Source organism: Trichomycterus rosablanca, chromosome 25, assembly GCF_030014385.1.
Source record: "Trichomycterus rosablanca isolate fTriRos1 chromosome 25, fTriRos1.hap1, whole genome shotgun sequence".
Taxonomy (NCBI): domain Eukaryota; kingdom Metazoa; phylum Chordata; class Actinopteri; order Siluriformes; family Trichomycteridae; genus Trichomycterus; species Trichomycterus rosablanca.
The window spans coordinates 17226707-17242887 of NC_086012.1; the positions used below are offsets into that span (position 1 = coordinate 17226707).

At 43.7% G+C, this 16181-nt stretch overlaps 2 protein-coding genes across 2 annotated transcripts in view; both read left to right on the forward strand.

Annotated features, from left to right (window-relative positions):
• mb21d2 (Mab-21 domain containing 2) overlaps positions 1-6028 on the forward strand; it is an 8417-nt gene extending 2389 nt beyond the window's left edge. The window contains exon 2 of the mRNA XM_062988104.1: positions 4438-6028. Coding sequence (XP_062844174.1) covers positions 4438-5705 — 1268 coding nt within the window. The 3' untranslated portion in view covers positions 5706-6028. The remainder of the gene's footprint in view (positions 1-4437) is intronic.
• Positions 6029-11809: 5781 nt separating this feature from the next.
• fgf12a (fibroblast growth factor 12a) overlaps positions 11810-16181 on the forward strand; it is a 40585-nt gene continuing 36213 nt past the window's right edge. The window contains exon 1 of the mRNA XM_062988125.1: positions 11810-11847. Coding sequence (XP_062844195.1) covers positions 11832-11847 — 16 coding nt within the window. The 5' untranslated portion in view covers positions 11810-11831. The remainder of the gene's footprint in view (positions 11848-16181) is intronic.

Below are 16181 nucleotides of genomic sequence, written 5' to 3' on the forward strand. Positions count from 1 at the left end.
ACTTCATCTTCTCCATGCTCGGTAATTATAATAATATAATAATAATATGAATATAATATAATAATATAAATCAGGACTTCATCTTCTCCATGCTCGGTAATTATAATAATATAATAATAATATAAATATAATATAATAATATAAATCAGGACTTCATCTTCTCCATGCTCGGTAATTATAATAATAATAATATAAATATAATATAATAATATAAATCAGGACTTCATCTTCTCCATGCTCGGTAATTATAATAATAATAATAATATAAATATAATATAATAATATAAATCAGGACTTCATCTTCTCCATGCTCGGTAATTATAATAACATAATAATATAATAATAATATAATAATAATAATATAATAATATATATCAGGACTTCATCTTCTCCATGCTCGGTAATTATAATAATAATAATATAAATATAATACAATAATATATATCAGGACTTCATCTTCTCCATGCTCGGTAATTATAATAATAATAATAATAATATAAATATAATATAATAATATAAACCAGGACTTCATCTTCTCCATGCTCGGTAATTATAATAATAATAATATAAATATAATACAATAATATATATCAGGACTTCATCTTCTCCATGCTCGGTAATTATAATAACATAATAATATAATAATAATATAATAATAATAATATAATAATATATATCAGGACTTCATCTTCTCCATGCTCGGTAATTATAATAATAATAATATAAATATAATACAATAATATATATCAGGACTTCATCTTCTCCATGCTCGGTAATTATAATAATAATAATAATAATATAAATATAATATAATAATATAAACCAGGACTTCATCTTCTCCATGCTCAGTAATAATAATAATATAATAATAATATAATAATATAATAATAATAATAATATAAATCAGGACTTCATCTTCTTCATGCTCTGTAATAATAATAATAATAATAATAATATAATAATAATAATATAATAATATAAACCAAGACTTCATCTTCTCCATGCTCGGTAATAATAAAAAAAAAATAATATAAATATAATAATAATAATAATGATATAATAATAATATAAACCAGGACTTCATTTTCTCCATGCTCGGTAATAATATAAATATAATATTAATATAAATATAATAATAATATTAATAACATAAACCAGGACTTCATCTTCTCCATGCTTGGTAAATATAATAATAATATAAATATAATAATATATAAATATAATAATATATATTTTACTGTTTTACTGTGACGAGGCAGGGACAAGAGAACAGGGCGCCAATCCAGGGTTTCGACCACCCACAACCCCTGTAATTACATGACCGAGCAGGAGTTCAGGTGTTCCTAATAAAGTGGCTAATGTGATACTTCCTCGGACTCAGTGATAAATTCTATATAAAACATCTGTATAACAGTTCATTCACTCATCATCTGTTGATCCACTTTATTATTTGCTGTATTTTAATCGTTCTGTTATGAACCTTCACGTTTTGTGTCTCTTGGTCTGGAAGCCGCTCTGGTTCCCCGTTAGGATGCAGATGGCAGATATTTAATTCCTGCTGCTCGTAATCCAATGTTGCGGCGGGACGGAACGATTATTTCCACGTGTTGAATCCGTCCTCGCGGCCCCGGCCCTGATTGAAAAGAAACCGTCAGGGTTCGACACGACCTGATTAAAGTGTTCAGGCTAATTCAGGCGTGAACGAGAACGTGAGGCCGGGTAACTTCTTTCTTGGACTGCAGTTTAAGATCATAGAGATGTTAAGCTTGCTCGAACGTGGACAGTCTTTCCCATTTCCTAATTCCTTTTAGCATAACGTGACAGTTTGGGGTTCTTGTTATATGACATTCACTGAGCACTTTATTAGGTACACCTGTCATTGTATAAGCTACACCTACAATACAGATGAAATGTTTGGGTATACAATTACTGACTGTTACCAATCTGTTGCCCCCCTCTACCCCATTTATCAGTCAAAAGCAACCCCCCTTTGACCAGATATAGTTTGGACTATGAGACTAACATGGCATCAACATGGTCGTGTGTGCTGTTCTGGTATGAGTGTAGCAGGTGCAGCAGTGTTGTTGGGATCTAACAGATATAACAGGGCGAATATGGTCCAAACCGGCTTGTTAGGAGGTGGAATCAGATAACGGCGGCTGGTCTATGGGGAGCGCTTCACACTGTGTACTTTATCAATAGGTCTGACTGAAATAAACGACTTAGAAGGGGTGTCCACATACTTTTGACCATGTGTATCGTTTCACACTGCCGTATATCAGCGAAGGTGCTTTTTTTACGAGGATCAGCTGTGAGCACGGACTAGCGAAAGTCTTCCTGTCGCGGCTATTTCCAGTAGAAACTCAATAGTCCCGGGCGCTGGGTTTTCTGGGGCCAGGGTGACAGCGTGGTGCCATCTGTGGGAACCGCATGTCCACCCATCCACAGTGATTTACACACACACACAGATGGGGGACTGTTCTCACCGTTCACCGTGGCCCAGTTCAGGCACCACGCGAGCCGATTGGCCGATCAGAGACGACACAAAAGTGACACTGGGAGTTTTTACGGTCTCTCGGGGTGAAGGACTGAGTGAAAGGATCAGGGCGGGAGCAGCGGGGGCTGGAATGCGCCCTGAATGATTTAGGTTCCTCCTAATCTGGGCTGAGAATTGTGGGAAACCAGAGCATCCTGTCTTTGATTGAGAGACGTTCTTTTGTACCGTGTGGGACTTCACATTCCATGACGGATGAAGCCGATAGTTAAAGCAACAGTTGCCCTCTTTTCATCAGATTTGGTGGCACACTGGTTCAGTTGGCACCAGGGTTCTAGTCTCAGCTGTGCTGGCAGTACGGTGGAGAGAGGGCTGAATCCTTCTTACCACTGCAACAGTGACACCTACTGCCTGGTTGAGGCGATGGTGGAGAAACGTAAAGAGTATAGCGTGATCCATATGGCAAATAAGCAGCAATCATCAGCGCCTGTACTGCATTTACTTGTAGTTCATAACGTCTCAATACCCTCCTGCTGGAGGTGGGGAAAAAACGAAGGACACCCACCTTTCGGACATTTGTTCTAAAGCTTTGAATGACCTGGACCATCAGTGAGGCTTTCTTGATGAACATAAGTTCCCAGCTAGATAGCTATGCTGTCATATTTTGACTGAATGGGCGCAAATTCCCACAGGCATGCTTCAAAGTCTTGTGAGAAGCCTTCTCAGCAGAGATTTGTGTCTGAAATGGGACGTCCAACAAGCTCATTATAAGGCGTCCTAATACTTTCGGGCATGTAGTGTAGACACAGGACCCACCACAACCCTGAATGAATGAATGAAGAGGACTGATGGGATTTCTGTATACCTGGCAGTAGTTTGTAGTGATAAATACCTGAGGATGAGGGTGCAGTTCCACTTTTGCCCTGCAGAGGGAGGCATGCATTTCTCTGGCTGAACTCAGTTCTGTATCGAACCCGTTTCATTAGTAATATCAGAATAATCTGTGGTCAGAACTCCAGCGCAACATGGGCGGTCAATCCCTGCGGTAACACCAGACATCCACCAAGTGCTTTTGGGGGGGTTTAGGGGGGGTTAGGAGGCCACGGATTGGCGGAGGTGAAGATAAGAATTAGTTAACGAGTAGTAATGAAATAAAAGGACTGTAGCGGATCTAAGATGCCACATTAGTGCCCACTGAAATGCCAGTTTAAAAGCCGGCTGTGATGGTGCAGGCGATCACGTTAACCTCCTCTAACTGTCCGCACGTCCCAGCGCCGGTACGATTTTATTACAGAATCGTTCCCCGTGTCCTCGTGTACGCACCCGTTCCCTGCAGACAACAGCCGAGGACTTTAAGCTCCTCCGTATCGATTGGCTACCTCTTCCCAGCACTGGTGTTCTCTTTCAGGTCGTTGTATTGATCCAGCGGAAACAGATGCCAGGGAGCAGGAGATGCAGGGTGGCGCGGGGGCTGATCTTCAAATGAAGGAAGTTCAATCGAAGGCAAACGTGAGGAACAAAAATGTCATGACAGTCCAAATGTTTTTAGTGAGTAATTGATGTGATGGGTCCTTCACTGTGGAGATCAGCTGGTGGGCTCGGTTGCAGAATTATCTCCTTCTGCCTTGCCAAATTTGGCCGGCAGAGGCAGTGTGGAGCGGATAAATGCACAACAAGGTGCATGTGACTGCCAGTTAAGCGAATAAAAAAGGTTAATAGTATAGTCGAACCTCAAACTTGCAGAACTGAAGCATGAAGCAGCAACAAAAAAGCGAGAACAAAGCGAGCCTCCTGACAAAACAAGACACTTCTCCCGGGAATTTTGAACAATCGGACCAGGCGTTCAGTTTTCCAGATCGAGGTGCCGTAATGCCACTAATATTACACAAGCTAACATCTGTGCTACAACATTCTAACATGTTATTTCTCCTCATCCACCCCAGGTATGGTACAAAAGCTTGACCAGAAGTTGCCGGTCGCCAACGAGTACCTGCTGCTGTCCGGTGGCGTTCGGGACGGCGTCGTGGATATGGACCTCGACGAGTTGGGCGCGTATAACCGAGGGTCGGACTACGACATGGCCTTCACGCTGCTGGTCCCTGCCCTGAAGCTGCACGACCGTAACCAGCCGGTCACCCTGGACATGCGCCAGTCGGCGCTGGGTCACTCCTGGCTGAGCCTGCGACTGTTCGACGAGGGTACGATCTCGCGCTGGAGGGACTGCTGCACCGTGGCCGATCACATCAACGGAACCACCAACTACTTCTTTTCGCCCACCCTGGTGGCCGACTGGTTCCAGGAGGCGGTGGCGCTGGTCCTGGCCGAGGTGCAGCGCAAGCCGCAGAGGGGGATGCCCAGGGTGGAGCGGGTGGAACGCCACGGTACGCTCCTCTCCATGATCCTGGGGGTCGGAAGCAGTCGGATGCTCTACGATATCGTGCCGGTGGTGTCGTTCAAGGGTTGGCCGGCGGTCGCCCAGAGCTGGCTGATGGAGAACCATTTCTGGGACGGGAAGATCACGGAGGAGGAGGTGATTAGCGGGTTCTACCTGCTGCCCGCTTGCTCGGCGTCCGGTCGGAGGGAGAACGAGTGGCGCCTGTCGTTTGCCCGGAGCGAGGTTCAGTTGAAGAAATGCATCTCGCCGGGTCTCATGCAGGCGTACCAGGCGTGCAAGGCCATCATCGTCAAGCTGCTCGCCCAGCCCACGCCCGTCGGCCCGTACCACCTGCGCAGCATCATGCTCTGGGCCTGCGACCGCCTCCCTGCGAACTACCTGGCACAGGATGACTTTGCCGCCCACTTCCTGCTGGGTCTCATCGATGACCTGCAGCACTGCCTGGTCAACAAGAGCTGCCCCAACTACTTCATCCCGCAGTGCAACATGATGGAGCAGCTGAGCGACGACACCGCCGTGTTTCACGCCCGCAAGCTGGCTCTGGTGCGCTCCGATCCGGCCGAGCACATCCGCGCCGGCATCGAGCAGGCCAAGGCCGCCAACCGCCTGACCCAGGAGATGCAGAGGCGCGGGAGTTCCCCGGGTCTGCCGTCGCCGCAGTCCGAATCCTCCTCCGCGGATCAGCAGCCCGATGACAGACTGGCCAAAAAGCTCCAGCAGCTCGTTACGGAGAACCCCGGTAAATCCATCTCGGTGTTCATCAACCCGGACGACGTGTCCAGGCCGCATTTTCGCATAGACGACAAATTTTTCTAAGAACTGACGACCTGAACTCGTTTTCCCAAGATGCCCTCAGAACAGAGCCTTAAATAAAACAAGGTCTTGCACCGGAGCAGAGGCGCTACACTCGCTTCTAAGGTCCTGGTTTTGGGAGCTGGAGGACGTTTCGGGACTGAAATGAGGTTTAAAAAGATGGAGATCCTTACGGGAAGCCTTATGGGAACAGAGGTCTACTCAGAAGTCTAATCAGCATCGAGTCGGTCTGCTTTCCGATGCATCCTAGTCGGACAGTCCTTCATTAGCTTTCGATCACATTTGGTCTTTCGTTTGTCTCTAACACCATCACGTTACAATCAGACCTGCACCACGATCTTCATCAATAGGAAATTATACGTCTTCAACAATCGATGTTTCTGGAATAGATGTAGCGTTGATCCAGTTTGCTTAAACGTGTAGTCAAAGATGCTGTGTTGTCCCAGTTTGGTCATATCCATTTCCCCTATTTGTATTTCTATCTCTACTGCTGCTGATTCCTTCACGTGGTTCTCCAGAGAGCACGGCCTACCAAGCCAAATCTTTCTATACTTTCTTAAAAACATGTGTTTTCTTGTTGTCTTTGGTGAAACTAATATTTTATTCTTATTTTTTTTTTTTTACAATGAGAACCTTTTAATCTGAAGTGCAATTATTAGAACGTACAGTTTGTCCAGATCCATTAGAGGGCGCCACAGTGGATTACGACTCTTATTTATCCGGGCTCGGGACCTGCACTGAGGGCGCGTTCACATGAGAAGCGGCGAAACTGTAACGTGATTCGTTAAATCTAAATGTTTCCGATGTCGTGTGAAGGAACCACGTCTTTGTTTTGCACAAGAACGAATGTGTGATGGGGTTCTGGGTCTGTCTCAAACCTGGTGAGCTGCCTTGCTGCCTACTGCCTACCTGGGCAGCTGCCTCAGTAGAGAGCCTGAGGCGGCACGCCAGAAACTGCGAGCCTCGGCGCAAACCGGTGCGGCAAAACGTCATCAAAGTGCGAATATGAGACGAATCTGGTGGCATAACCATCAGATCCAGCGTTACAGCTCCACATGTATCTGTGTGTATCTGGATTCTCCTCACTGTTTCACTTTTAAACTTGTGTTACATCTCAAGCTTGTGAGGAATTGTGAGAATCAGAATCAGCTTTAATCAGTGGTTTAATGTATTAAAAGGAGACAGGAGCACTAAACTTCTCTTCTTTATTACTGCTCATAAGTTCCTCCACTAATCACATTCCTCACTCGCTGTTTTACTACAATAAGTCACGGTAAGCTTTGTGTTGTTCGTACATCCTGAGTCACATTTACTGCCTCATATCAAACAGTTCGTCTCATTGGAGGAGCTTTGGAAAGGTCAGCGGCAATCAGGTGAACTTTGAGCGCCACGGCAAGCTAAGCAGAACCGCCACACTCACACTCTTCATGCGAATGCGCCCTTAGGATGCACTGATATCCCCCCCGCCTTCTCAATGCTTAGGTTCACGTAACACACATAACAAAATCCACCTTCTGTATTCATGAGTCCAGCCTGGGACTCGTGGCATCATGGCTCGTTCCATCACGCTACACCAGTTCACCCAGTAATTCCCAGTTACAGAATACATTTTTAATGCATTTTTTATTGCTGTTTTTGATGCTTTTATGCTTTATTACGTTTTCTTTCATCAAACCAAAACATTCAGTGACTTACGCATAATGAAAGAGCTGCTAGGATTGTTTAAATCAGTTTATGGTGCTTGTCAGTGCGCTCTCAGTGCAGCTCCCACGCCCAGATAGAAGAAATAGATCATAATAAATAGTAAAAAAAATAATAATTCATAGTAGAAGAGGGTAAGAAACCAGTGAGATTTGGTTTATTTTGCTCGACTGTCATAACAAACAAGGAGGAAATTTGTGGAATTGATGTGATACAGATGTGATCCAGCTGTGATACTACGTTCTGGCTCAGAATCATCATTTTAAAATGGACTAAACAGACTAACGTGGACGAAACATGAAAGCTGAAGCGTACGTGCCGGTGTGGACCAGGCCTTACTGAATGAAGTTTAGTTTGTTTGTTTTGTCTCTCGTTTTGTTTGAGCTGTAACGAGATTTTGTTTATCTAAATGTTTCCGATGTCATGTGAATGAACCACGTCTTTGTTTTGCACAAGAACGAATGTGTGATAGAGTTCTGGGTCTGTCTGAAAACCTGGTGAGCTGCCTTGCTGCCTACCTGATCAGCTGCCTCAGTAGAGAGCCTGACGACGTTCAAATCGACGGGCTGAGGTCCGTCCGTGTACCAAAAACGCTTAAACTCTCCCCGACGAGCTCAAATTTACAAATGAACGACACTCGTATGATTTCACCTTTATACAGATTATATAGCGAGGCCGGTCTCGCGCATGGAGAGTCACGCGCTGATCCCCACGTTCCTCCTCTGTACAGGCGCCTCGGTGTACTAACCAGGGTCCTTACAAAGCATCGAAGACCACACCCACTTTTTAGTCTCCAATTTTGTCTGCTGCACTGTCCGCACTGCCGATTGTGCCTGCTAGGGGGCGCCCAGCCGGCCGGTAGCAGAGCTGAGATTCAAGCTTGGAGAGATTACACCTTTATACAAATTATAATCAATGAGGATTTATGTACATTTGAAAGGAACTCCGTTGGTTGCTCCGGATTTCATTCGTCCGCCACGTTTGTAATTTTTTGTGAGAAAAGTCGTGCCACACTGAATGCTGGGATTGCCTTCACTTGACGCTCCATCGTTATTCGATCAGATGATCACTCAGAATTGAGGCGCCTCAGTAGGAGCATTTTAAGGAATCTATTTATAGGAACTTAGACACGCCCTCTTCTCGGGAGTGTAGGAGAGATCAGTAGGTTTTCAGACAGACCCAGTGATCATCTGGTTTTAAATATGGGACCAAGTTTCTTAATAATAATAATAATCTTGGCAGATTTCTCCTGAGTAGAACGTCGTGTTTCTTTAATATTTACTCCTGTGTCACTGTAACGCTTTATTTCCTGTCTTTTTATTTATTTATTCATCTCTTCTGCTGTAATCGCTCAAATTCTGAAGCTAAGCTCAGTAAATCGGAATGTTTTTGGCGTGGACGCCGTTCAGGTTCTTCGTAGAGTTTCGGTGTGAATCCACGACGGTAATAAAGTTGCTTATTGAAGCGGATCAGAACGCAGCCGCGTCGATTCTTTTCCCCTGTAAACTAATGCACTCGTCTACTCGAGAATACATGTAATGCTGCTTTAATCTCTATCTCCCTCCCTCACACACACACACACACTCACACACACACACAGTGTTCTTCAACAACTGCTGAATCAGCATCGTTTGTGATGTAATATTGCTGAGCCCTTTCTACACACTCACTAAATCTCAACACACACACACACACACACATCAAACAGTAGCAGGACCTTGTGAAAATAGCTCTGCACCTACAGCAGATCTGTAACCACAAACCAAACAACCTTCTCGGTTTTTTACTATTTTATTTCAGCACGTTCTCCCTTTTTCTCCCAATTTAGTCATAGCCAGTCAGTCTTCCGCTGCTGGAGACCCCGTTGGCGTATGAGGACTATATATTGACCTGACACGCGCTATTTCCAACACGTGTGGGGTCCACCGATCCCTTCTTATTTGCCCGAGTGAGGCCAGTCTCGCACATTGGAGAGTCACACGGCGATCCCCACGTTCCTCCACTTTGTACAGGCGCCTCGGGCTACTAACCAGGGTCTTTACACAGCCTCTAAGACCCCGCCCACTTTTTAGTCCCGTTTTTTCCCACCCAGCAGACTAGTGTTCGCACTGCCAATTGTGCCCGCTAGAGGGCGCCCAGCTGCCCCGGTAGCACAGCTGAGATCCAAACTCTGAGAGATTAAATGAATTATGATTTGTAGGTGAAGATTCTGCTTGAAGAGTACCGCATAGTGGACACGTTACCATGACAACAAGCATCATTTACACCGAATTACACTAACCCTGTACTTCTGGGATCCAGGGTTTGAATCCCCAGCTGTGCTATCGGCCGGTCGGGCGTCTCCGTACAGCCATGACTGGCTATGTGTAAGCTACAGTCATGCTGGAAAAGGAAGGGGCCTTCCCTAAACTGTTGCTGCAAAGTCAGAAGCATGTAATTTCCTTTATATAATTGATTTGTGCCACCTAAAACACACAAATTTCTGGGCGCGGCTCGACATCCCGGCGACGTCTTTAACGAGTCACCGAGGTTGTTCCAAAACAGTCTGGGTGTCTCTTTACGTTCAGAACGGCCTTGGACTTGTGGCTTGAGTCCGGAACGCGTCTTATATCAGCGTCCACTCTGTTTTTAACCTTCTGATGAAACGTAAGCTGTTATTCCAGCGTCCCGGCTTTGTGCTGCCGCTGCTCTTCCTGACGCTGATCGATGGCGCTGCCGGATGAAACCTTTTATTGTGTTTCTTTGCTTTTTTTCTGTTTATAAATGAATCCGGGACTGCGGGGTGCTGCTGCCAGAACCGGATCTCCGGAGAAACTCGAGAATCGGAGCTTTAATATTAGAGATTAGGATGGTGATGCTCATCATAATCAATGGAACGTTTCAGAGTTATTAACAGCCGAAGTAGTGATGCTGTACCCACCGTGACCCTGACCATGATTAATAGTCTAATCGCTAGTAATAATAAATGTATTGGAAACTATTATAATTGAAATTTTATTCATTGGTTCATTCAGTGTCTGTCTTACCACCGGTTTATCCTGGTCAGGGTCACGGTGGGTCCGATTCATTGGGCAAAATGCAGGAAACACGCTAGACAGGTCACCAGTCTATTACAGGGCACATACACACACCCATACACACAATCTAGTATCTACACTTGGTCTGACTGCATGTCTTCGGACTATAGGAGGAAACCGGAACACCCGGAGGAAACTCAATGTATTTCAAATGTATTTGTATAGCGCTTTTTACAACAGACATCGTCTCAAAGCAGCTTTACAGAATCCAGGACCAACAGACCAAAAAAACGCTGTTGAGCAGCCGAGGGTGACAGTGGTTAGAAAGAACTTTGAGAGGAACCGGACTCAGCAGGGACCTGGGGTGAAATGCAGGAAATATGTAAGACAGGTCGCCAGTCCACAGGGCACACACACACTCTACGTTAGCCTTCTAGCTTTAGGGTAAAACTACAAGATTCCCTTTCAGACTCCAAACGTCCTGGGGGCGGCACAGTGGCTCAGCAAGAAGGTACTGGGTTCCATTGACTGTGTTTGACATTAAAAACCTGAATAAATAAACCCTCCTCAACCGCAATTGGGATCCCCCAGCAACGGAAGACAAATTGACTATGCTAAATTGGGAGAAAATGGGAGAAAATGCATAAGTAAAATAGAAAAAAAACCTGAACTGGTGAATCTTGTGTAAGCAGTAACTACCGTTCCTGTCATTAATGTAACCGAAGTGTAAAACATGACGATAAAATCCTAATAAATAAATAAATAAAATAATAAAACGTCCTGGCAAATGTAAGCAATTAAAGATGAACTGTGACGTTAAAAGCTCAGCGGTCCTGATGCTGGAGTATTAAGGTACCAAGCTTCCACTGTTGGGCCCCTGAGTCAGGCCCTTCACTTTCATTAACCTGGATTGTAACCTGTACCATAACACTCCAAGAGTCCAGTAGTCCTGGACTGTTCCGTTTCTTTAACGTTTTAGTGTGCGGGCGTGTGTGTGTGCGTGTGTGTGTGTGTGTGTTTAAAGGTTGCTTACGTCCCTGTTACTGTACGTCCCCAGAGTGTTGGGTTCGGTCTCCAACTCCACCTTCCAGACGTCACAGTAGGTTCACAAACAGCAGAGCAGCCGGTCTGCAGCATCCCAGCATCAGCCAACAGAAAGCAGAGGAAAGTTTAGCCTGCACCAGGTTCCTCTCTCTCGCTCTCTCTCTCTCTCTCTCTCTCTCATATCTCGCTCTATCTTTCTCACATTTCCCTATTCTCTTCCCCTCCCTTCCACTTCTCTCCTTTCATCCCCCTCCCTTGTAGCGAAGAATAAAACTCGGCCTCTCTTGCTTATGCATCAGTAGCGCATCTCTGTCCTGCTCCGAGCCTCCACGTTTCCACTTCTGATCTCCAAAAACCACAGCACCACATGGACAAAGGAGCAGGTAGGTGCCACGCCGAATTCTTACCCTGTTTTCCGTAAATGCCGGGTTAGTTTGGAGCCTAGAAGTCTCACTTTGGCTGTCTGTGGGTCTGCAGCTTGGGGTATTGGATCCCCGTTGCAGCAGCAGGAGAGCGGAAACGCCTCACATGTGGCTCTCAGAAGATCTAGAACGTATCCAGATTTAATGAAGTTATGTAGCAACCGTAACTAGCGTTAGGACTGGCGATATGGGAATTTTACACATCTTCGTGCCAGCGTCTGTTCATTCTCTTGCTTCTGTACATCGCGGAACTCCCAAATTCTCCATGTTTTACTGCAGGTTTGTATAGAGCGGGTTTCAGGAGCTCAGGAGTGTGTGTGTGTGTGTGTGCTGTATATCTGCGCGCCAGCCAGAACTGTTTCCTCTTTAGACAGGTGCTTTGCTGGAAAACTGCTGGCTGTCCACTTTTAGGGCAGAAGCCGCCCACCCTGTGCATCGCATCAACGTCAAATGCAAACACAAGCAGTTCCTCTCGCTATAGGATCACCCTGAGATCAGGAGGAGGACACACACTGTCTTTCAAACACTGTGTGTGTGTGTGCAGTATTTATTTAATAATTTACATTTATAAAAGATCAAACACCAGCCAGGAAGTTTTGATCTAACACAGTGTTGAATTTGATCATGTTTTCTATTAATTAGGGTTAAAGCATTTATCTATCTATTATTAGTTTTAAAGCAGTTAATACAGTGTTAATCAAGCTTACAGGAGTTAAATGTACGTAGTTGAATAACACAGAAGTAGTTGTTCAAAAGTATTTGGACACTTGACCACAAGCTTGTCGGACATCCTGTTTCAAAAACAACAGCCACTGTTCTGAAAAGGCTTCTTACAAAACTTTGAAGCATGTCTATGTATGGGAATTTGTGCCCATTTAGTCAAAAGAGTGTATGTATGACTGGTCAGGAAAGCCTCAGTGGATGTTCCGGTTCATCCCAGAGCAGTTGAGTGGGGCTGAGGTCAGGGTTCTGTGCAGGACACTGGAATGGAACAGGAAAGGGCCTTCCCTAAACTGTTGCTGCATATAAGTTTCTGAAATCATAAATTCAATCATTAGAAGGGGTGTAAGAATATTGGTGTATCCATATGGTGTATTTAGTGTTAAATAATTACATACAGCAATATATACATGCTGTTATCCAAAATTCAAGCAATTGAGGGCCTTGCTCAGGGGCCCAACAGTGGCAACTTGGCAGTGGTAGGGTTTGAACCAGCAACCTTCTAAATAGTAATGCAGTACTTTAACCTCTGAGCTTCCACTATGAATTATTTAATAAAGCATTGAATGACTATCGGCCAGCTGGGCATTGCATATTGCACTGGCACCCTGGACAGTAGTCGACTACATACATGTACAGCAGGAAGAGTAGCCACCACACAGCTCCAGGGACCCGGGAACCTGGGTTTAAACCTTGCATCTGTACAGCTGTAAGACATTCAGCTAGTCCTTCATTTCTGGACATTTCTGCCTACTGTTAAAGGTGCATATGTGAGGTCAGGCACTGATGTTTAGAGAAAAAGACCTGACCTGTAATTAAAGTTCCAATTCATCTCGAAGGTCTTTATTAAGGATAAAGGTCATATATTTTATGCACCAGAGGCAGCCTCACACATACGGGTGTGAACACTAGTATATAATGAAGAATGTTATTTGTTCCAGTTTTGCTTTACATGCATTTTCTTTACCTCCGTTTGTATTCATTTATGCAACCGCGGACGTTTCGCTGTACACACGCGTCCATTACGTACACCGTCTCTGTACCGCTGTAACGTAAAGTGATATGATAAATATTCTCTCAGTCAGCAGTAACGACAGAATGAGAGAGAAATGAGAACGATTTACTGTAACGTCACCCGGGGCTCAGCGTCTTCAGCATCAGTCGACTGATCACATTAATGTACCTACTGTTAATCCACCGGCTTCCTCATACTAACTCTACATACTAACACACCACTAAATATTGGCATAAATACTTTAGACTGGGTACATATAACAGATAACAGACATCTATTAACCCCAGTTTTCAGGTCTCTCCACAGCCGTTCAGAGGAGCTTAAGACTGGGCTATTTTTACTCACTGTCCATTCTTTTAGCATCTTTCCATTTTGCATCATGTGCATCATTAATCCACTTTTTTTGTACTTCTGACAAGTGACATTAGATTTTTCGCTCCCACTAAAGTCTCCATGGATTTTACTCTATGTAACCCATTTCTTACACACACTGCTGCAGTGTACAGTACAGCATGCAGAGACACACCAGCTTTATTACTGTACATGAACTCAGTGACAGGATTATTTAAAGCCTTGTTCATTATAAATTACATTGTAATTAATGGCTAGAAAACAGAGGAGAAAAAAAGAAATGTGTGACTTCTGATGATTAGATGCTGCGGCAGTACTAAAGTCATAAATAAACAGGACTCAGAACTGTAGAGCAGCATATAAATTCACAAAGAAACATCAGATCACAAATCACAAATTTGGACATCAGCTGCACCCGCAGTACACTTCTGTACTGGAGCTGTTACTGGCTGATAATGTTTCTTTACTATGTAATAAAATCTCTTCTACTCTCATGATGATTTTATAATCGTTAAACTTTCCATACAGAAATAAACTGCAGTTGTGGCAGGGCAGAGATCAGGAAAATTTATGATCAAATACAGTTTAAATAATTCAGAATTAAGGGACTTGCTCAAGTGCCAAACAGTGGTAATTTCACAGTGGTGGTGCTTAAACCAGCAACCATGTGATTACTCGTCAAGTAACTTTACAGCTGAGCTACAACTTCTTCCAGCATTTTGCAAAAATCAGATCAAAATCAGAATCAGATTTATTGGCCAAGTATGTGGATACACACAAGGAATTTGTTTCCGGCTGATGGTATCTCACTAGTAATAATACAGTGTACAAGCAATGTATACATTAAACATTAAACACAAAAACACAAATTTATACAAACAAAGATCAGGGTGGAGGGACATTTTGTGTTATGGATGTATACGTAGATGGATGTATGGCTGGAAGGATGGATAAATGGATGAGTGGGTCAGTGGATGGATGGGTGGGTTAGTAAATGGGTGGATGGAATGAAGGATAAATAAACTTATTTTTTAATGTATTTGTGCTATTAATCTGATTTACCACTCATTTAATACACTGTAGTGATTAGTAAGTAGATGGATGGATGGATTATATTTGGATTATATTATATATTTTTTTAACTATTTTGTAGTTTTTGTAATTACTGTGGCGGAGCAGTCACTAAAGCATTTCACTGCCAGTTGTACTGTGTATGACTATGTATGTGACAAATAAACTTTGATTTGATTTGGATTAATAGATGGATATACTGTAGAATTGGATGGATGGATAAATGGATATATGGATGGATAGAAGGATGGATGGATGGATAGAAGTATGGATGGATGGACGGATATAGAAATTGATAGATGGATGGGTGGGTAAGGGAATGGGTAGATGGATGGATGAATGGATCGATGGGTAAATAAATGTCTTTTTTTAATGTATTTGTGCTATTAATTTGATTGATTTATCACTGATTTTGTACTGTAATTATTAGTTTAGTACATGGATGGATGGATGGGTAGGTCAGTGGGAGGATGGATGGGTAGGTCAGTGGGTGGGTGGATGGATAGATGGATAGGTCAGTGGGTGGATGGATGGGTTAATACGCAGCAGTTATTAGACTGATAGATAAATTGATTAATTTATTGATATATTAAGTAATGCACTGCTTCCCTGTCGATTTATTATAAACAATCTTTGATTCAATGTTATTGTTTTAGCATTTTTTAAAACCTGAACTTGTTAATGGTCTGTGTGAAGCCTTTATGGTCTCTGCAGAGCAAATCATTTACTGCTCCTCATCCTCCACTCCTATAAATACGCTCAGGACTCAGCGAGTTGTTATGAGAGATGGAGAAACTTTGCTTTGTTAGCAGGAAACGATCCTGCGTGCAGCACAATGTGTTCTTCTGTGTTCACACGATCCTGTCCTACCTGTCCTCTACCTGTACCTGACCTCACCTTACTTTTACACCCCTGCACTCTTACTCGGCAAAACAAAACAAACTTAAATGTAGATATTTATGACTGAAGGAAGCATCAATGGCAAGCCGTAGCCTAGAGGTCAAGGCACAGGACTAGTGCTCCAAAGGTTGCTGGTTCAAGCCCCACCACTGCTAGGTTGCTGCTGTTGGGCCCTTGAGCAAGGCCCTTAACCCTCGGTTGCTCAGACCGTATACTGTAATGTAAGCCGCTTTGGATA